Source organism: Chinchilla lanigera, unplaced genomic scaffold (genome assembly GCF_000276665.1).
Source record: "Chinchilla lanigera isolate Chin_1 unplaced genomic scaffold, ChiLan1.0 scaffold00043, whole genome shotgun sequence".
Classification (NCBI taxonomy): domain Eukaryota; kingdom Metazoa; phylum Chordata; class Mammalia; order Rodentia; family Chinchillidae; genus Chinchilla; species Chinchilla lanigera.
The window spans coordinates 6,754,119-6,775,055 of NW_004955444.1; the positions used below are offsets into that span (position 1 = coordinate 6,754,119).

A 20,937-nucleotide genomic window follows, 5' to 3' on the forward strand; every position below is an offset into this window, starting at 1 on the left:
CTGCAAAAATAGTACAGAGGTGTCCCTTGACCTCTGTACCTCCTGTCTGCCAGTGGTTACATTTTATATGCCGAGTGTCCAGAGCAGGGAGTCCAGACTGGTAGAATATGTGTGTAGTGCTCTTCTGTTTTATCACAAGTGCAGATTCACGTAACCACCCCTTGTGGACACACAGAACTCCGCCGTCAGCATGAGTCTGCGCCCCTGCAACCCCTTCCAGGCAGGCACTTCCTCACCCTGCACCCCTCATCCCCAGCCCTTGAGACCCACTCATCTGTTCTCCATCTCTGTGATTTTGTCATCTCCAAACTGTTATGGGAATGGGAGCATGTAGTGAGTGACCTTTAGAGACTGGCTTTTTCCTCCCTCAGCTTAACGCCTTTGAGGTCCCTTTCGGCTGCATGTGCATCGCTAGTTCCTTCCTTTGGTTGCTGAGTAATCATACATATGAATGCATCTCTTTTTTTTAACAGTTCACCAACTTCTGCTGTGGGATGTTTTGGTTGTTTCCAGGTTTTTACCATTTCAGATAAAGCTACTGTGAACATGTGTGTGAATGTAAATTTTAATCTGTCTGGGCTAAAAGCCCAGGAGTGTGACACTTTGAAGTTTATGCTTAGTTTTTTATGGACACCTATTTCCCAAGGTGGCTGAACCATTTTACATTCCCATCGGAAATGTATGAGTGACCTAGTGTCTCAGAGTCTTTTACAGCATTTGATGGTGTTACAACTTGATCTCAGCTGTCCTGATAGATTTGTAGTAGTGATGTGGTCTCAATGGCATTGGGTGATGTTGAACATCTTTTCATGTGTTTCATGTAAATCCTCACTGGGAAAATGTCTCTTTATGTTCTTTGCTCATTTGCTTATTGGCTGTTAGGTTTTTTGCTATTGAGTTTTGAGTGTTCTTTATGTATTCTTGATACTTGTCCTCTGTCGGGTGTGAGGTCTACAAATAATTTTATCGGGTGGTAAGTTGCCTTTTTCATCCTCTTCCAAAGTCTGTCATACAGCAAAAGTTGATATTTTGATGAGGTTCAATATATGTTTTTCTTTGGTTTTTAGAAAATAAATAAAGTTGCTTGCTGCTTTAGTCTTTTCATTAGTATTCACCTTCCCCCAACCTGCTCTGCAAAAACACCTATCTTAGTTGTCTCTGAATATTAACATAGGGACTATTCCTGGTTTAAGTGAAACCAGATGGAGACAGAGTATGGCTCTGGAGGCTCGTGAAGTTCTGTGTCCTGCTCATTCACTCTAGGTTGGCTTCTTTTTCATTTGATAAGAAAGTTGGGCTCAATGTTGGTTTCCTTTTCATTCTTGGGGTTGGGGTTCACTAGAAATTCCCCACCCGTTCTTTACTTTCCAGAGTCTCCACCTCACTTTCCCATGGGAGCTCCTCTTAAGACAAAGGGTAGGAGGACTTTGTCTACTCTTGGCTTGTGGTCCCTAAGTCCTCTGGAGATGTCTTCATAGAGTAGTCATTTTGAGGGGGAAAGGGAAAATGTTGCTATTTCTTGGAAATAGCCGAGTGCAGAACACTGGTCTTAACTTCTCCTGATGGACTTTGTGAGCCGGGCAGCCACATCCACTGATGAGTGCGGCATCACCTCCCTGTGAGAGTTAATGAGGACAACCGAGACGAGCAAGATCCAAGTCTGCCCCATTCTAGGGCCTTAATATTGAGCACAAGGAGATAGATGTATTGACTCCTCACAAGTGAATACAGTGCTACTGTACCACAGTAGAGGTAGGTTCTTTATACCTGCTTTCTTGGAATTCTTCGCAGCTCACAGCTACACTATGGCTCCCAACCTCTCGTGGAGTTAAGTGTGGCTGTGTCACTTTTTCTGTCCAGTGGAACATGAGCGCTTCCAATACTCATGCACAGTACTTCCCTATGCGCCATCTTCCATGTTATTTTTGTTTCCATTGGCTGAGTGGAGAGGACATAAAGCTAGCCTAGAAAAGGGCACAGTCACAAGATTGAAAGGCCCAGGGCCCTCACTGACCACAGTCCCCTGCAGGAAAACCCTGTTGCACTTTCCATGAACATTGAAATTCTGGGGTGTTTGTTTAGCAGTTAGCTTCTCTTGACAAATGCATGGGGCATGAGGGTCACAAGCCAGTGCTCCATTTCAGTATAGAAAGGCTTTATAGAGACAGTGCCTGGTTTCCTTGGGCATGTCCCATGTTGCTGCTCCAATACTATAAGTACTACTTACTGTTACAAATCAGGGTCTTGCCTTGTTGCCTTTGATATTTGTGCTCATCCTGTAATTCTCCATTGACATATTTTACCCTTGTTTAGCTAATAATACTAGCTACTTAAAGCACTAAAGTTGCATGCTATCAAATTCCAAATAGCTCATTGCTTTTAGAAACCAACCTACCTTCAGTAAATTCTTCTAGCCTTTTCATAACTTAATTCAGATCCTTTCCACATATTTATTCAACAAGCGAGCATTTTCATTCTGGCATGGTTATCCTATTTTCCTCTTGGGCTTTGATATTACCAGATGCTAGAAGAAAAACATTTGCAATATGCCTACAATCTATTTCAATATACAGTTCTATCCAACTGAATGTCAGGCATGTCTAAAGAATGCTGCTGGTTGATATGTCTCTTGTTCAAGTTAAGGTTTTGATTTTAAATTTCAGATTGGAATGTCTTGTGTTACATTTTAACCAAGAATTCTAAATTTATCTTGCATCTTTAAAAGGTTAACCATTAAGAGTGGATTTTAGCATGGTGTCTTTAGAAAACAAAAGAAAAAAAATATTTTGCTTTTGAAAGGAAATGTGCCTTGGGCAAAAAAAAAAAAAAAATCTGTCTCTTAATACATGTTAGGAACTGCCAGTTGTCAGGCGTATAACTTCAGATGGGTTAGGGTTCCGTCGCTGGTCATCACATAAATTCTTATACTTGTAACCTTACATCTTCACTGGCAGCGAAGCAATTAGAAAAAAAAAAGTGGTGTTTGGATCTATTAAACTGTTTCAAGCCTCTGAGAGTGCTAGCAGGCCCTAGAAACAACTTAGAAATTTTGACATAAGAATTTCCAGACCTGACTGATATCCCCCAAAGCATTCTAATTTTTTTCTCCTGTGGAGATGCTGTAGGTGAGGAGGACCACTTGTGGCCATATTACTGTAACACAAAGTAAATCTCTTTGATTATAGTGTCAATGAAAATGTTTTGAGAAAATCAAAATGCTTACGTGTTCTTTGAAATGGTTATATAATTATAAACTTTAAAAATTGCTTTTAGTGTAAAAATTACCAAACCAAATGTGGTATCTTTAGTAGTGTGAATTTTTCCACTTGTAACTAATACATATATAAATTCTTCAAGAAAAAAATTAAAGGTAATTCCAATAAAGTTTATGCCAAATTTGCAATAATATAATTGGCATAAAATGTTTACAACTCAGGAGAACACCCAGACCTATCACAGTCTGTAACATGGTTCATTTGGAAGAAGAACGCTTCACTTAAGTCCAACTACGGCGATGCACATCTGTGATCCCAGCTACTCTAGAAACTAAGGGAGGATGATTGCAAGTTCAAGGCCAGCTTGAGCAAGTTGTGAGGCCCTCGCTGTAAGAATAGAAAATAAAAAGGGTGGGGGTGTCTCTCAGATGTAGAATGTTCACCTAACACCTGTGAAGCCCTGGGCTTGATCCCCGGGAGCTCCACCCACCTCTCTGAAGAAAGGCCAGCGTTTAACCTCTGCTTACTCCCCTGACATAACGTCAAACAAGATGTTACATTTAGGTTTGGATAAATGGGAGAAGTAATCTGCTTTCTAATGTCAATGGAGACTTCCTGAGAATTAATAAAGCTACGTGTAAGAGATGGCTTCATGAGCTCTTTTTTAAATGGGCCATTCGTTCTTTTAGTCATTCAACCACTAACTATTTGTTGAGGGTCTACCGTTCCCGGTGCTCCGCATGGAGCAGTGACTACAGTGGACAGATTTCTAGGTTCCAGTGGGAGACACAGGTAATAAAGATGTAAATAGTTAAACAAATGTAATAAAAATTTAGGAGGCAATAAAAAGTTATTGAAAATTGGCAGTTTGAGGAGAAGTGAGAACGTCAGGTAGAAGCGGGCGTGCCGAGGAGGGGCCCCTGAGCGGGGGATTGGATGGAGAGGGGCCGCGTGAAGGCCCGGAGAAGAGCAGCCTCCCGGGGAACACGTGGAAGCCCTGCCGCTCTAAGAGCCGCGCGGCCGCTGTGCTGGAGCTCTGGGGGCTCAGGGGCGCTGGCTGATGAGGGCTGGAGCTGCAGGTGGGCAGGCTCACTCAGGGCTTTGGGCCCTCGGTAAAGAATTGGGGTTGGTTCTAAGACAAGAACCAACTAGAAGTTCCTGGAAGGTTTTGAAAAGGGTGGTGACCTGCTCTTGTTTCTGTCTGAGAAGGACTTATGCAGGGGCGGGGCTTTGGGTGGGCGAGATGGACCCAGCAGGGGAGTGGGGAGGCTGAGGCAGGAGTTTCCCCGAGCGATAGGTGCCTTGGGCTGGGACAGCAGCAGAGGAGGTGAGAGGTGAGTTCCGGTGCATTTTTAAGCAGAACCACAGAACTTGCTCGTGGGTCGGATGTAGGAAGTGAGAAAGGAAGCAAGTGCGCCGCTAGGGATTCGCCTCGGTAACTGGTTGGGTGGGGACACCATTTCCTGGGAGAGGAGTGGTGTGGGGAGTGGTCCGAAATGAGAGTGTGTTAGACACGGAAGCGGAGAAAGGCCCCAGGCAGCAGTCAGACAGCGAAGTCGCGGGCAGGAGTCCAGGCTAGAGACGGAAGTTTGGGGCCGTCATTATGTAGAAAGGGTTTAAGCCACTGCCCTCAGTGAAAGCTTTCAGGGAGAGAATACGGATAAAGAAGAGAGAGGTCCAAGGGTGGACTTTAAAAGTCAGAAAGAAAAGCCAGCAGCACGGGAGACTGAGTAGAGATAACGTAGAAGGAGAAGCAAGCGGGCAGGAGGTCCCAGAAGCCAAGCACCATGTGGCATTTTAACATCAGGGAGAAATCCGAAATTGCAAATTAGCAGATTCATTTGGACACTCTGGTGAGCCCGGTGAGCATCTGGCCCCACGCCGTCTGAGTTCCAGTCTTGACAGTGCCTCCGAGTTAGCCGAGCTCCGGTTCTTGGCGCCGTGTCCATCCTACCTGCTCTCCGTCCAGTGTGCTCGCACCGCTCCTCCCATCCACACAAGTGCAGCGGCCTTTGCTGTCAGCGCTGCGTCTGTCGTCACACCCTCGCCGCCCCTTCACACATGGGAAGCGTCCCGCTCCGGAGGAGCAGAAGAGCAGCAGGAGCGGATGGGTGAGGGAGCCCCCAGGCGGGCACGGTAGCAGAAGTCTGATTCCAGCGCTCTGGGAAGGTGAGGCGAGAGGCGGGAAGATGGCAAGTTCAAGCCCAGCCTGGGCAATTTGGCAACCTCGTGAGAGCCTGTCTTAAAATTAAAAAATAAAAAGGGCTAAGGATGAAGCTTAGTGGGAGTGGCCCTGGCTTCAGTCCTCAGTAGAGAGAGAGACAGAGAGAGGGCCGCACAGCCCTAGATCCTGGGCCCAGACCCTGGTTCTCCCAGGGCTCCCTGGCATGGCTTGGCGCAGGCTCTGCCACGAACTCTTAGGCGAGGCAGCCTCCCACTGGCACGAGAGGTGCGTCAGTGACTCCATGAGCTCACGCACCGACTCCGCAGCCAGGCTGTTCCGGCCCAGAACGACCGGAGCTCGCCCCTAGGGCCTTGCGCAGACTATCTCCCCTAGGTCTCTGCAGCCGTCTCCTTAACTGCATGTGCTCTCCTTGTCGCGGCTACCGTGAGCGTGACCAGAGCCAGGAAGCAGCAGACCCTCAGCACAGAGCAAGTGCTCCGTCAGTAGTCGGGGCTCCCCTTCCCAGGTCGGAGGGGAGTAAGAGGTGGAGCCCGGGGTCACAGCCAGGTCGGTTTGGCTGCACATCCCAGGCTGAGCCCTGCTCCCCCGCCGGCGGCAGCTCAGGGAGCGGGAGGGGGGCTTGGCCTCTGGCGGGCTCGCGGAAGTCACCGGGCATGGAAGCTGGAAACCGGCCGCGGTAGGGGACTGTCCTGCCCCCGGTCAGCTGTTTGACATTGACGAGCACTGCTTCTGGGCTTCTGAGCCGAGGTGCTGGGGAGCAGCAAAGGACAGGCCCTTTCTCACACGGCCGCGGCGCGGCGAAGCTCACACCCACGTGAGGACTCAGCAAGACGCTCACGCTTGTCACCCAGTTCTACGTGTCCCCTCTCGGGCAGCCCTGGTCACCGCACGCAGGCTGGGTTCCTCACCTGTGCGCCGTGTCTGTCTCAGCAGCCTGACTGTGCGCACCAGGGCGCTGGAAGGTGGGAAGCCGTCGCAGCCACCAGCTCCCGCAGGACAGATGGCCCCACGGCAGCATCGCCCAGTCGCCCTCAGCACCCTCCTGCTCTCATGATCGCAAGCTTCCTTCCTCTTCTGAGCCCAAATCCCTTTGCAGGCAGCTTCCACCCCGCTGGGCCTGCCCAGCCTTTCCCGTATTGAGGTGCCTCCCTTTTTTATGCCGCAGCTTTAAAGTTGTTCCAGAAGCTTCTCCTGCGTTCCAGTTCCCACCCACTCTCCCAACTTCAGCCATGCTAAAGGCTCCCCAGATCTGAGGGTCCTCTTACTGTCTGTCACCCCAAATGCTGCCTCTCCGTGAGGAATCCCCTTTCAGAGTGTATCCTATACTGTTGCTCCACGCCAGTCATTGTGTTATGCAGCCGCTATCTCAGCCTTCCTCCCTACCGGAAGAAACGCCTTGAGAAGGATTGAATACTGGTGTTCGTTGTCCTAGTGCCTGGTTCTCTTTCGCTCTTTGTTGAATGAATGAACTGCACCCCATGGTGAGTCAAACAGATCAAGTCCCTCCCTCAGTAAAATAATGACAGACTATGACAAGGGCTTTGAAGGAAATAAACAAGATTATGTGGTGAGGGTGGGGTAGGTCTTATCCCTGGAGATGAAACCTAAAGGCTGGCAAACATCCAGGGAAGGGGATGGACAGGGAGACCTGGGGTAGGAAGGAGCTTGCCCACTAGCGGACAGGAAAGGAGCCCAGCATAGGCATAATGAAAGCAGAGGAGAGTTGGGAGGGGGTAGATTTCCTTCTAAAGGTAGAGGGAGCCACTGAAGGCGTTAGGTGGTCAGTGACTTGATCTTATTGTAATGACTGTGTCAGGAGGTCGGGCAATGCGCCTCTTCCTACCTCCCCTGCCTTGTGGGGAACCTGCAGCTAGACCTGAAGGACCCACTACTGCTCAGTCAGGCCCAGCACCAAACCAGGCTCAGGAGATGTTATGGTTTGTGTCTGGATGTCCCCCCAAAGCCTCATGCGGTCATGGGGCAGGCTTTTAGAGTTTGATTGACTATGGGTGTGAGAGCTACACCCACCTTGGGGTGGATAGTTTGCATATGTAAGGGAGAGGAAAAGGCTGCTTGCAGCCATTCCTCCCTTGTGTGCTTGTTGCTTTTGCTGTGTTCTGACACCATGAGCTGCAGCCCTCTGCTATGTGCCACTCTGCCTTGTAACCTGCCAAGTATGGACTGAAACCGCCACAAACTGTAAGCGAAATAAACCTTTCCTTCCTTAATTTTGGGCATAAAGTATTTTGTCCCAGCAACTAGAAAAAAGTAACCAAGACAAGAGAGCATCTGCACCTTGTTGTAATAGTGTGTTTTGCTTTTTCAGTAGGCAGTCAGGACAACCTGATGATAGGGTTGAATAAAGGAAAACAGCACAAACTGAGTTAAGAGCCGATTCAGTTAGTTAAGCTTAGAAATGTAACAAAAACAACAGCAATAACAAAAACGCTCAAGAAAGAAGATAAAAGGTTAGGATAAAATGGAGAGATAAGGACCTTCCTCTCTGGAAGAAGATCCTTCTGCAGTTAGTTGACAGTTCCTTTGTACCTCCAGACTGGACTTTGAGAAACACTGGAAATGTAAAATAACCAGTTTCCTTTGAACTCATCTTCTTTGAAACTGAGCTTCCCCCCATGCTCTGCTTATTCATGTAAGAGCAAGACAAAGAGCACAGTTTGGACTTCCATTCAGAATCCCCTCTGGGGGGTGTTCAGCGAGAGCTTTTTTGCTTGTTATTCTTTCTAATAGACACTCTCCTAAGTTCCTCCTTTGGTCTGTGATTTTCATTCTTTGACTCTGTGAGGTTGAAAAGCTCAGATTTGTACAAAATTAAGTGCTTCATTGTGACTGCCAGTGCCCTTCACAGCACTTGTGTTTGTTTTCTGTGGCTGCCGTAACACATTGCCGCAGATGCAGTGGCCCACAGCAACACAACCGTATTGTTGCGCAGTTCTGTAGATCAGAAGCCCTACATGGTGTTCGTGCCGGGGCGCTGCTCCTTTTGAGAGGTCCTAAGGAAGAATCCACGTTTTTGTTTTATCCAATTTCTAGAAACTCTCAAATTTCTTGGTTCATAGCTTCTACCATATTCAGAGCCAGTGGTGACAGAGCTCTCTGACCCTTCTCCCATGCCCATCCATCCTCCGTCAGCCCCTGTTTCTTGCCACAACTGGGAAAGGCTCCCGATTTTAAGCGCTCCTGTGAATGAGTTGGGCCCAAGTGTGTAGCCGGGTTGAGGGCTCCTCTAGAAGTCTTTAACTTAATCTCATCTGCAAAGTCCCCTTTGTCATAGAAAGTAACATACAAGTACCACCCCACTGGGAGCTATTGCTTGTAGGCCATTACTTTACCCACCTCAGAAGTTTTAGATCTTAAGAGATCAGTCCATCAAAATACAATGTGAGAATTTCTGGCACATAGATTAAAGTATACCAACTTTAAGGGACTTTGAAACTACCAAGGGAATTTTAAAATGAGTATTTACATGACACAAATTATTGTTAATATTGGTAGTTGTGAATTTAGTGGGAGTTTTTGTTGGCTTTTGCTTAAGAAGGCAGCTTAATGGTAGGGTTTCCTTAGCCAGAGCAATGAGAGAGCAATGGATTTAAAAAATTAAGAGAAAGATAAAGGAAAGTAGACTTCCAGGAATACATAGAGAGAAAAGCAGTATTAGAATTTTGTAAGTGGATACTGGATTCATGAGTGAGAAAAGAAAAGTAGGTGTTGGGGGGTGGTCTCAGTCCATAATCAATTGGCCCTGTTGTTTTGGGCCTGTGTCAGGGCAGCAGATCATGGCAGAGTACATGGCAGAAAATCTGGTCACCTCCTGGCCAGAAAGTAAAAAAGAGGAAGAGGAAGAGGTTGGAGATCCCACAGTCCTCTTAGGGGGCATGCCCCCAATGATCTAAGGATTTCCCACAGATCCTGTCATTTAAAGTTTCCACCACTTCCCAATAGTGCCACCACAGGGGCTAAGCCTTTCACACATGGGGTTGGGGAGGACATTCAAGATCCTACGTATAGCACTTTCCCCTCACCCCCCAAGGTTTATGTCCATTTCACAAGGCAAAATACATTTGGGTGATCTCTAAGAGTCCCAGTCTTAATAGTTCCACCACTGTTCAAAAGTCCAAGTCCAAAGCCTTCTCCAAGGCAGCGTGTTTAGATGCAAGGCCCTGTATAAGTAAAAAGGATACAGTTGTGAGACACACCTGGAGTAAACATTCCTTTTCCAAAACAGGAGAATAGGAAAATAGTAAGGAAGAATTAGCCCAAAGCAGGACTGAAATCCAGCAGGGAAAACATTAAATCCTAAAGCTCAGGTCTAGCATTCAGGGGACACTGCTAACAGGAAGGCTCCCAAGAGCTTGCCTTTTAGAGACTGAGTGCCCAAACTGTTTGTGATGTGATCACCTCATGCCGCTACTCCTTTCTGAGCATGCACGTGCTCCCTGTGTGTGCACATGCTCCCTGGAGCATGCACGTGCTCCAGTGCTTGGCTGCTGGGGTGATGTTTTGGTAATTTGGCTTACATGCCAACAGAGAGGGCTCTATGTGCCTACTGTGGTGCTTAGCCTCCCACAGTCCTAGGGCATGGATAAAATGTATTCAAGTTGTTTGCCGTAGTATAACAAGGAAAGCCTCTAATCCAGTTCCCTATAGAACCCTCATTTCAACTCAAACCTCATCTACATCACCTTTACTGTCTACATTTCTGTCAACGTTTGGGTCTCCTGAGGTCTCCTTGGAATTGCACATTATACTTTGCTTGCAGTGTTCTAGGCTTTCTTTAGCTTGCCCCTCCAAACTTCTCTAAATTCCTTCCAGAGATCTTTCCCACACTGTCAGTTACAGTTAAAGCAATAACTCTACTACTCAACACCAATTTTTTGTGTTAGTCAGCTGTCACGTTAACAAGATACCTGAGATAACCAGCTTTTAATGAGAAAGGGTTTATTTGGCTGATAGTTTGGGAGGTTTCAGTCCATGCTCCATGTGTTAGCTCTGTTTTTGGGCCTGTTGTGAGACAGAACGTCATGGCAGGAGCCCATGGCAAAGGAGTACTACTCACTTCATAACTAGGAAGCAAAAAAGAGAAAAAGAAAAGGGCTGGGGTACCACAGTCTCCTTTGGGGGCACCCCTCAGTAACCTAAGGACCTCCCCCAGGTCCCGTATTGTAAAGTTTCCATCATCTCCTGGTAATACCACCTGGAGGGCAAGCCTTTAACGTGTGGGCCTTTAGGGGACTTTCAGGATCCAAACTGTAGTGGCCTCTAAACACCAAGCCCCTCTCTCTTCTTTGCCCAAATGTCAGGGACAGAGTGTTAATTTTCACTTGCTACTTTAACAAATTGCCACAGATCCATGTTAAGGCCAACACAGATATATTATCTTAGAATTCTGTAGGCCAGAAATACACAGAGCTAACATCCAGGTATCACCATTTCCTTTCAGGAGGCTCGGGGAATAATCGCTTTCCTCTCCTTTCTGTGAGTAGGGCCTCCTTCCTCCATCTTCACAATGACCAGTGCTGCATCTCTTTGACCAGCATTCCCTGGTCACATCTTTCTCTCTGACCAACATGGGGTAAGGGTCTCTGAGTTTAAGGATCTGTGTGATTAGCGTGGACCCACTTGGACAATCCACGTTAATTGTCCCATCTTGACATTCCTACCTTCATTCCATCCGCAGAATCCCCTTTGCATGAGAGCTAACCTACAGATCCCTTTGCGTGTGAGTATGTGGACAGCTTGAGAGCGATGTTGCCATTCTGCACACTTGCCGTGCCAGTGCACTGACGTGCCCAACACCTTGTGGTGAGCCCCATTACAAAGGCGACTTCGTGTTGAATTGAAAATAATTAGAGGGCAAAACAGGAACAATGTGGAGAAAGCCTGGCTACAGGAGGATGTGGCAATGTGGGTGCTGCTGCTCAAGTTCCTTCTGGACACACTGAAGGCATTCCTCAGCACAGTGAATCCTGCTCTGATCAGCTCTGCATTGCTGTCAAGGCTGGCAGCGATGTGGATTACCTGCTGGGAGGGCCTGACCACAGAAACAGTGGTGGTGTCTAAGGCTACAGTTGTTTTGTTTTTTGTCTTTTTGAGACAGGGTCTTGCTATGCAGTTCGGGCTGGCCTTGAACTCACTTTGTACCCCAGCCTGGCCTTGAACTCGTAGTAATCCTCCTGCTTCAGCCTCTTGAGTGCTGGGATTACAGACATGTGCCGTGACACCTGGCTTAAGCCTACAGTTTAAATGCTCAGTTTTTAAAATTCCAGCATCAAAACACCTGTTTTAGAAGACTAAAGAAACTATGTTGTCTCTCTGATCACCAGCCTTCCCCCCTCCGCCAACCATAAGTAACCATCCTGTAGCAGGCAGACATTCCTTTGTTCCAAGGGCAAACTATTTTATGAAGCACCAACTTTATGAAAATTACCCGAGCTGTTTGGATTGTGGAAGAAGGAATGAAAAGCCCAGGCTACAGTGAAATAGTTAGAAAGCCGTGCAGCAAGCAGGTCACTCGAAGCTCAGTGTAATCCTTTTTCCTTAAAAAAAAAAAGAAAAAGTCGCATCATTGATTCACCTGAAGTGGAAGAGACTGAAGAACCGGGTGTAATGTGGTGAAGTTTAGAGGTACAGGTTTCATTTTTGTTGCTCTGTGTAAAGAGAGAGACATAACATTTATTTATAGACCTTTCAAAGCAAAAAAAAGAAAAAACTCAAACACTAAGATTCACATTTTTCAGACACTAAACTTTCAGGCTTGCCCTGAAAACCTGGTTTTTCGGTCATTTCAGTGACTGCATAGTGTCAGTCCCACACACTGCCTTAGTGAGTTAGGAGAACCCTCCTCTAGGGATGGAGACGTTTGCATTTCAAGCCTATGGTTTCCTGGTGAGGAGAGACTGCTTTGACTCAATGCGCACACCAAGGGCATTCTGAGCTGAACTAGCAGTGAGATTCACTCTCAGGAAGGCTCGACACGAGCACACGCTTTGGGAGAAAAAGCGAAATGAAACCAACCTGGATCCCTTACTTTAAAAAATGAAGGCCGCGCTCAGACATGTGCAGTTACCATCGATGTTAATAGCAACAGCCTCCTTCTGGGAATCAGGGTAAGCCGGCGGGAAAACTGTGATCTGAAAGACAGGGAGACAGAACGACTTGTGGGGCATCGCGTTCAGCGACTTCACAGAGAAATGCTCCTCACAGAGGGATGAGTTAAAATTCACACGTTGCTCATGCAGGCCCTGCTGTCTCTGTGAGGATGACCCAATGCTGCTGCAGTCATCACCGACTAATCTCTGAAGAAGGAAGCAGGAACTGCAGGCACTGGTTTCAACACTATTTGCTAATTGCTAATTGCCAAGCAGAGCGTTAGAAACTACAGAAAGACTGGAAAAGCCCTCCACTCTGCGGGCCACACACACGCACACACACACACACCGTGACTGACGGTAGGCCCGGGAAATATCTGATTGGCATCGTGTTTCCAGCATTGCTATAACTACGCACAAAACAAGTGATACATGAAATGGTAGCGACATCTGTTCTAGAACCTGTGGGGCTTTACTCACAAAGCAGTTGTAAAATCTTTTGGGGACAAAAATATTTCTATGTCTCTATGCAGATGCTTCCCTCCAAGGGAAACAAACAGAGGCACAAATGGATACAAGTGTAGAGCTGAACGACCAACAACCATAATAAAAACAAACGATGCCATCCACTCCTTTAAAATACTCCTTTAACTCTTCTCCTTTCAAATGAAGCTACAGTTGTCACCTTGGATGTCTTTTCTTTTTAAACCACAGAACATGTTAGTTGTCTTAAAGCTGGAGTTTAAGGTTGAGGTTGGTAGGCTGTGGTAACTCAAACAGATGCTGAGGGTGTTTGTTTTGATTTGCTAGGAAAACGTTTTCTGACCTTAGAAACAAAATCATTGAGTTGTCTATTTGTTTATGGCCAGAGACTTACGGTGGCTGTGGGTACTTATGTTAGTGTATCTTTGAAATTCTCAGATACACAATGAGTGGGAAGTTACACAACTTGGCTTAGCGTATTCAGGATGTTCCTCATTAAGGACCCACATCTGCTTCCTTCCCAGGACTCCCCAAGATTCATTTACTTTACCGTCCAGCAAGTGGTCCAGACCGAAAGGCTGAACTGCAGACCTCGGGAGTGCCTCTCAGCACATAGCATATTTAGAACTTGCTTCTCAGTCAAGTTTCAAGTCTGTCTTCCCAAAGCAGGGTCATTGGAGTCTTCCCTTGTTCCAAAGTGTTCTTTAATGCTAGGTAGCATATTTCTAACACATTTGGAATTTTTAAAGCTTCTGGCCCCTTACTTTTAAACTTTTAAAGCATGTTAACAGTTTATTCAGTTGGAGTAGTTTAAGGTTGAGGTTTTGTTGTTTTACCATCTTCTGGACAAATGAGGAGGGGTGAAGTGAAACATTTTTGCGGACCGTTACACTTTGCTGTTCATTTGTATAGCCACTGCATTAGCCGTTGTCCTCTGAAATAATTGATCCAGTAGCAAAGGCTTATTTTGCATGTCGACCTCCATAAAAGTTTTTGTCTTGCTAAACGTAATGTGGCTTTTTCGGGCACTATACACAATCCTGTTGTGGGCATTTTGTGTACACAGAGAAGCCAGCCCCACTCCTTCCATGGAATTCTGTCATCCGTAAATGTCTTTTCTCAGAAAATAGTGGGTGATAAACTGGGGGAAGGTTTGTAGCCCCTGGGTTGACATCTGAGATTCTACCGGGTGCTTCCGTAATACTTGCAATTTTAGCTAACGTGAAGTGAATCCTGCTGTGGGCATTCAGGGCCTCCGCCTTCTACGTGTGCAGCAAGGCCTCAGGAGCCAGGCCTGCTCACCTCCAGGATCCTGAAGCATCCTACTCGCTTCCTTGGATCCTGGAAGGAGAGCCCTGCTTCTGTGGCTGGGCTCGTGGCAAGTGGAGCAGGAAGCATCTGTGAGTGTCCTCACAGCACCGTCCCCGAAAGGGGACTCGCCGGGGTCAGCAGCCTCGCCCTCCTCGGCCTCCCTAAGCAGGTGGAGCTCGGGGCCTCATGGCAGCGCCGTTCCAGGCTCTGCTCCTCAGCTGCTTCATCTCTGCGGCCCCGGCACCTCTTCCTACTGCATGGCCTCCGCCCCAGAGAGCCCAGCAGAATCCCGAAGCCCTCTCTCTCCTGCCAGCAAACCCGGGAAGGCAAAATGAAAAAAAATCTCTTCTGAAAAGCAGAGGAAGGGCGCAAGTAAAGGGAGCAAACTTGTTACCCTCAGAATGTTAAGAAATGCATATCTTCTCATTTGGGGTCGTTGGATAATTCTAAGTGACAAAATCATTTCTGGAGTCACTTCATGTTAGCTAAAATTGCAAGTATTATGGCAGCACCCGCTAGAATCTCAGAAGTCAACCCAGGGGCTACAAAGAAGGATGTGCCGCCCCCCCACCAGACTTGAAATTCCTTTTCTAAAGTGGAGGTAACTTTCTAACTCTACTTCAAGTAACTACTGCGGCAAACGATGAGCAGAATGCATATGGAAAATGCGCTAAGAGGGATTTTAAAATAACGACTCTTAACTGAAATAGCCAACCTGAAATTGACAGGCCGAATGCAAGCACTTGTGTTCGGAGGAAATAAAGTGATGCGCCCGAGAGTCTAGTCTGGGTCCAAACCTTTCTGCCGCTTCTAGCTGGTGACCTCAGGTACGACACTGACTTCTCTGGGCCTCTGTGTCCTTAAGGGTAGGATCTACCTTGCAGGGCTGTGATAACACCAAAGGCCATGCAGGTACAGGGCTGGTCCCACTGTGGGAGATCGTGCTTATCAAATGTGGTGTTACCTTTCACAGAGGTTAGGATAAACTATCCTGTCTGCCTTCTATACATTAGAAAGAAGTCTTGTCATACTTACAAGCTATTGTATTCAGAAGTGTCAGGAGGATGTGGGTTGAATGAGCTCATCAGAGAGATAAGGTCATGTTATTTGGAAGCCTGTGAGCATACCTTTGGAGGCCGGCAGTCACGCAAGAATTGCGAAGATCCGTTCATGGCATTGAGTGAGAGAGCATACCGCCGTCCCAGCCTGCAGCACATTCTTTGGGTGGTGACAATCATTTTTACAGTGACAGGGGACGTGAATGACATGATGATAAAATCACCTGGGAGGTTTTGTAAGAGCTGAAACTCCGAGCCTGCTCCCTGAGACCCGGCCTTCGTTTCCTAAGTGCGTCTCCTTGGACGGAAGAGAGCAGGTGCCGCAGGACCTGGACCTGGTGAAACGGCATTGATTAGGCTTCTGGTTTTCAGATGACTCTTGAAGCCAGGTATTCCCAAGGCAACTGGTGAAAGTGGTCTATAATCATCGTATAAGTGATTTTGAAAGTTCTTTTTAAAATTTGGTGATGGGAGGTCGCTCAGTGGTAGCTCACTTATTTAGCGTGCATGACACCCTAGGTTCTATCCCCAGTACTGCAAAAACAAAAGGAAAAATGTCCTTGTTGGGAATAAAACAGGACTGAGAAGGCCTGGAGCTCTCAGGAATCTCATGCAGCCATGTGACACTGCCGATTTAAATTTCCTAGCACTCAATAACTATCGATAGGGCTGGGGATATAGCTCAGCAGCACAGCGCCTGCCTGGCAAGCATAAGGTCCTGAGTTCAGTTCCCGGTACCAAAAACAAACAAACAAACAAAAAACCAAAAACTATTGATAGTACATTTGGGAAGAAATTGCTTAAAATTGCCCATAATTCACATATTAATGGATCAGAGCTAAATAGTTGATCATTTATTCAAAACTGTTGAGTCTATAAAGAATTTTCAATGTGTCAGCCCGCCCCAAGAAGGGGAGGACGTTTGGAAAGAAAGTCAGGCACAGGTTGGCTTTTGGATCCTGGAAGTGAGTAGCCTGGCTCTTGAGGCCTTGCTGCACACGCAGAAGGCGGGAGGCCCTGAGAACGTGCACACCCACACGCACGTCCTCAGCACTGCCGCCTGAGACCCAGTCAGGTCTAAGCGAGGGTCAAACCCGCTGCAAAGTCCTTTTCTTTTTTGAGGCGTGCAGGGAATGCTTCCCAAACCTGGGTCTTTGGAGGGTGAATTTAATGGTTGAAAGCAACCAGGCTTCACTAAAGCCAAGCCTGGTGAGTGAGGTGAATGATCAGGATGAACAAATTAAAAATAAGGTGGGGTTATAAAATGACAAAACTGTTTTGCTCATTTGACCCACGACGTGAGAAGTAATTCCAGAAGCACCGAAAGAAACACCTTCCTTCCCTGTATCGCTGCTGTGGGTACGACATCTGTGAGGGCAGAGGAAGGCACAGAGCATCGTAAAAAATAGGCATTGTGTTGGGCCCAAGAATTCAGCTCCTCAGGATGCAGCATAAAGAAAGTATTGAGGTGATTCACAGTGACTCCCCCAGTAAGTTTGGTTCAGTAGTAGCAACAGCTTACAAACTAGAACTGGCCAAAGCACGCAGCCGTTTCTGCTGCTGGGTTGGCTAGTACAGGCGGGCTTATGAGACCAGTGGGACATGGTGAGCCATGGAAACGGTGCTCCTAGCTGGGCATGATGGCGCACGCCTGTAATCGCAGCACTTGGGAGACTGAGGCAGGAGGATCACCTCGAGTTCAGTGCCACCCTGGAGGCCTGAACTACATAGCAAGACCTTGTCTCAGAAAAAAAAAAAAGCTCCTGAAATGTTCCTGTGGGTATGGAAAAGTGCTCACGTTCAGTGAAAAGAGCAAATTACGAAAGTGTTCAATCAGACCAAGGTGAAAATACGTAGATACGGGGAAGGGATAGTAAAGGGTAGGGGATGCAGGGCGGGGTCATGGGTATTTTCAATTCTTTATGACTGTCTATATAGTCTAATTTTTCTGTGACAATTATTGTAATAAAAAGATAATAAAAGGAAAGATTTCAACAGGAGACAGAGATACTGATTCTGTATCCTGGGAGAGGAGCTATGATGTGCCTGCATTAGCGCACTGGGGACGCTGTGACAACATAGCACAAGTGAGGTGTCTTAGCAGAAGCCTCGCCCCAGGCTGGAGGCTGGAGGCTGGGAGGCCGCGGTCGAGCTGCAGCGGGATCGTCCCCTCACACGCGCTGTGCGGCTGGGTTCCCTGTATCTCTGCGGCTGGTGGCTTGCCGGGATCCACGGCTTCCGCTGCAGTCACTTTCCTCTCTCTGAGTGTGTGCACTCGGATTTCCGCTTTTCCTGAGGACACCAGTTAGCCTGGACGGGGGCTCACCCTGCTGCACTCTGGCTTCCTCTGAACTACAACTGCACCAACCCTGTTTCCAGATAAGATCGCATTCCGGGGTACTGCGGGTTAGGACTTCAGGGCATGAATTTGGGGGGGACACAGCTCAACCCCCAACAGTACCCCCGGGAGCTAGCAACACGGCTTCTGCCCACGAGGTCAGCACTAAGCTGCCGCCTGCTGCGCAGCACCAAGGTAGCCAATATCAAGAGCAGGGGGTGGGGACATGACCTGCTCCTTGCAGGACTGCAGGTTGAAAGATAAAGATGAAAAACAAGCCCCTAGCACGGCCTCCTCCTTTCCCAGGTGCCCTGGCCAGGCTCCCGCCAGGGATGGCCTTCAGATGGGCACGTGTAGAAAGGGGCTAACCCGAGGGAAGAGAAGACGGCGCCGCGTTACCCTGGGTTGGTATGGAAGTCGTGAGTTAGAGCCACACCTGGGTGCTCACCAGCACTCATCGAAGCCGGTACCGGTCACGTCCTGGTGAGGGGAAATACCCCAGGCCCGAGCGCTGCCAGTCCCGCAGGAGCTCGGAGCAGGGCCGAACCCACGCATTCTTCACGACTGCCTTGGGCTTCTGCGCACTGTCAGTGCTAATCATGGGTTGCTAAAGGTTAGTAGTGATACCGCCGCACCTAAGAGGCTTACGTTAGCCTAGGAACAGACTGATATCAGCCCAGCCGGGTACAGAGCTCTGGGGAGCTTCCAGGAATTATTTCTAATGACATTACTTCCTATGGGGAGAATTCATCCGGGGCTCGCCAGCCTCGGCTCTCGGCACAAGTTACGGAATGAACTAAGGGCAAGCACCAAGGCGCCACTGCACAAAGTAAAACAGAAAGGTAGCGAGGCCGAAAGGAAGAAGAAATATTAAGTATTACAATAAAACCTGCACATGGGCGCTTATAGCAGTTTTATTCATAATTACCCAAAACTAGAAAGAGTCAAGGTGCCCTTCCAAGAGTGAAAGGGAACACACCGCAGTGCACCCCGAGACAGAGTATCGTTCAGCAATAAAAAGGGATGAGCCGTGGGAAGACGGGAGCCGTGAGCGCACCCTGCTAGGGGAAAGCAGCAGTCCGAATGGCTGCGTAGTGTGCGCTCCCAACTCTGTGACGTTCTGGAAAAGGTAAAACTACAGAGGCAGCAAAAATGTAAGTGGTTGCTGGGGGCTTGCAGGGCTGGGGAAACAGCGGTGTGGAGGTAAATAGGCAGAGCTAGGGATTTCCAGGGCAGTGAAATGACCCTGTATGCTCCGATACTGATGCATGCGTGTCACATGCATTTGCCCAAACCCATAGACTGCAGGACACAGAGTGAACCCTAACGTAAACACGTCAGTATTTGCTAACCAGTGACAGCCTGTGTACCACAGCAAAGCAGGACTAGTCATAAGGCAGACTCTGTTTAGGACAGGCAGGGAGGCAGGGTGTATGCATACTACCTGCTGAGCTTTTCTACAAACCAGAAACTAATTTTTTAAAAAGTAGCCTATTTAAAATCGCCACCCCTGCAAACATATTCTGCTAAAGAAATTGAAAGGAAATCATGTACTTAGCTAGCTACTCAAAAGGGGCCTTGGGCAGATAAAAGTTTGGGAAACTGCAAGAGTTAGCTCGTTTTCAGAGACAGCTGGGACGACAGGGATGACCAAAGTGTGAATCAGCAGGGCTCTCGGAGATTCAAACACTCCTGACCACGACACCTATCTGAGCCTCAGCAAAGCCTTCCTAACGGCCCTCAGAGGGCAGGGGGAGGGGCGGAGAAGGGGAACCAAATTCTTCTGCAAAGAAACACAATTTGGAACGTGCGCAGGAGTGTCAACAAGTTATGTAGATCTTATCAGCATCACATTTTTGGTACCTCCTAGCAATCCAGCCAGGCTCCACCAGCCTGTCAACACCAGCAGCATCCCACACTGCTGGGGCCCATCAGCACCTCGGGAGGCCCTGCCCTGGCCAGGCCGCCTGCCCAGAGCCCTGGAAGCCGGTACCCAGTCCCCTCCCCACCCCCCTCAGGACATCATCGTATCTTCCACCCGGGGGGCCCGAGGACCTGCTGTCCATCCCTCTGCTAATACTCAGTGGCTTAGTTGGGGCTCAGGGTTGACAAAATTGAACAAATCTTTATGCTAACTTTGCAAAGAGTACACGGTGGAAAAATCTAATGTCTTCACATCTGAAGGAAGAGAATGTGCACTTTCAATCCTGTGGGGAGAAATGATGCAAGGTGGCTGAGGTATTTTAAGCTGATACGTGGTATTTCTACATTTGCGGATGAAACATCATGACTTTGCAAAATTATGAATAAAGGAGAGGCGTAACCGTCCGTGGAGATTCTTTTCTTGAAACCTCCCAAGAATGAAGCCCTCAGCCTAGAAATACATAATTAAATGTATAGTTATCAAATGTATAAATTTATGGACAAATTGTGTATGCTCATAGTTTCAGGGTAATGCAGACTTTCAAATGTAACTTTGCAAAAAAAAAGTGATATTTCTTCAGGTGATAAAGCTATTGTTTTTCCTTTAAAATCACCTGTTCCTCACACTGAAGTCAGCAAATGTCTCCCTTTGTTCCCATTTTCAGGCAGCGTTAAGTGCCTTGAAGCAGTTTTCTGAGCAAGGACTGGATCCAATTGACGGAACCGTGACTCTTGAAAAAGCTTCTCTGGAAAAGTGAGTAAAACTCCCATCAGTATTTGTGTATTTGTAATTTTGAAACAGTACAAAATAGGAGGCATAGAAAATTCATAAGGTTTTAAAAAATCCAGGCAATGGTATCTAAATTTTACAAAATTATGTATAGTATAAAATTAAAATGGAGGTTTTTGTTTGTGGTGCTGAGGATCTTAGCTAGGGATTATCTCCCTAAGCTACCTCAGGGAGCTACTTCCCCAGCCTTTTTTTATTTTGAGACGGGGTCTCCCCAAGTCCAGGTTGCCCAGGCTGGGCTTGAACTTGCCAGGCTGCCATCTGAGCGTTGCAGTGCTGGGGTTGGAAGCATGTCTGCCACGCCTAAATTACAATGTAGATAAGCGAAAATGGTGTACTGCGTATGGTCACATTTATCTCCTATAAATTGTCTGGGAAACTTTTAGCTTTTGAACTGATGCTTTCTTCTGTATTCTTTCATCAGTATTTGTGTATTTGTAATTTTGTGTATTTGTGTATTTGTATTTCTAATGCCTTCATTAGAAATATTTATGAGTCTTAACTGTAAAGACTGCAGAACTTACAAAA

At 47.4% G+C, this 20,937-nt stretch overlaps 1 protein-coding gene across 6 annotated transcripts in view; it reads left to right on the forward strand.

Annotated features, from left to right (window-relative positions):
* Stau2 (staufen double-stranded RNA binding protein 2) overlaps positions 1–20,937 on the forward strand; it is a 238,823-nt gene that overhangs the window by 215,809 nt on the left and 2,077 nt on the right. For all 6 annotated transcript variants that reach the window (XR_001235505.1, XM_013518156.1, XM_013518160.1 and 3 more), the window contains one exon: positions 20,285–20,373. Coding sequence is in view for 5 of the 6 variants with exons in the window: in XM_013518156.1 (XP_013373610.1) it covers positions 20,285–20,373 (89 nt within the window). In the remaining variant the exon portion in view is untranslated. The remainder of the gene's footprint in view (positions 1–20,284; positions 20,374–20,937) is intronic.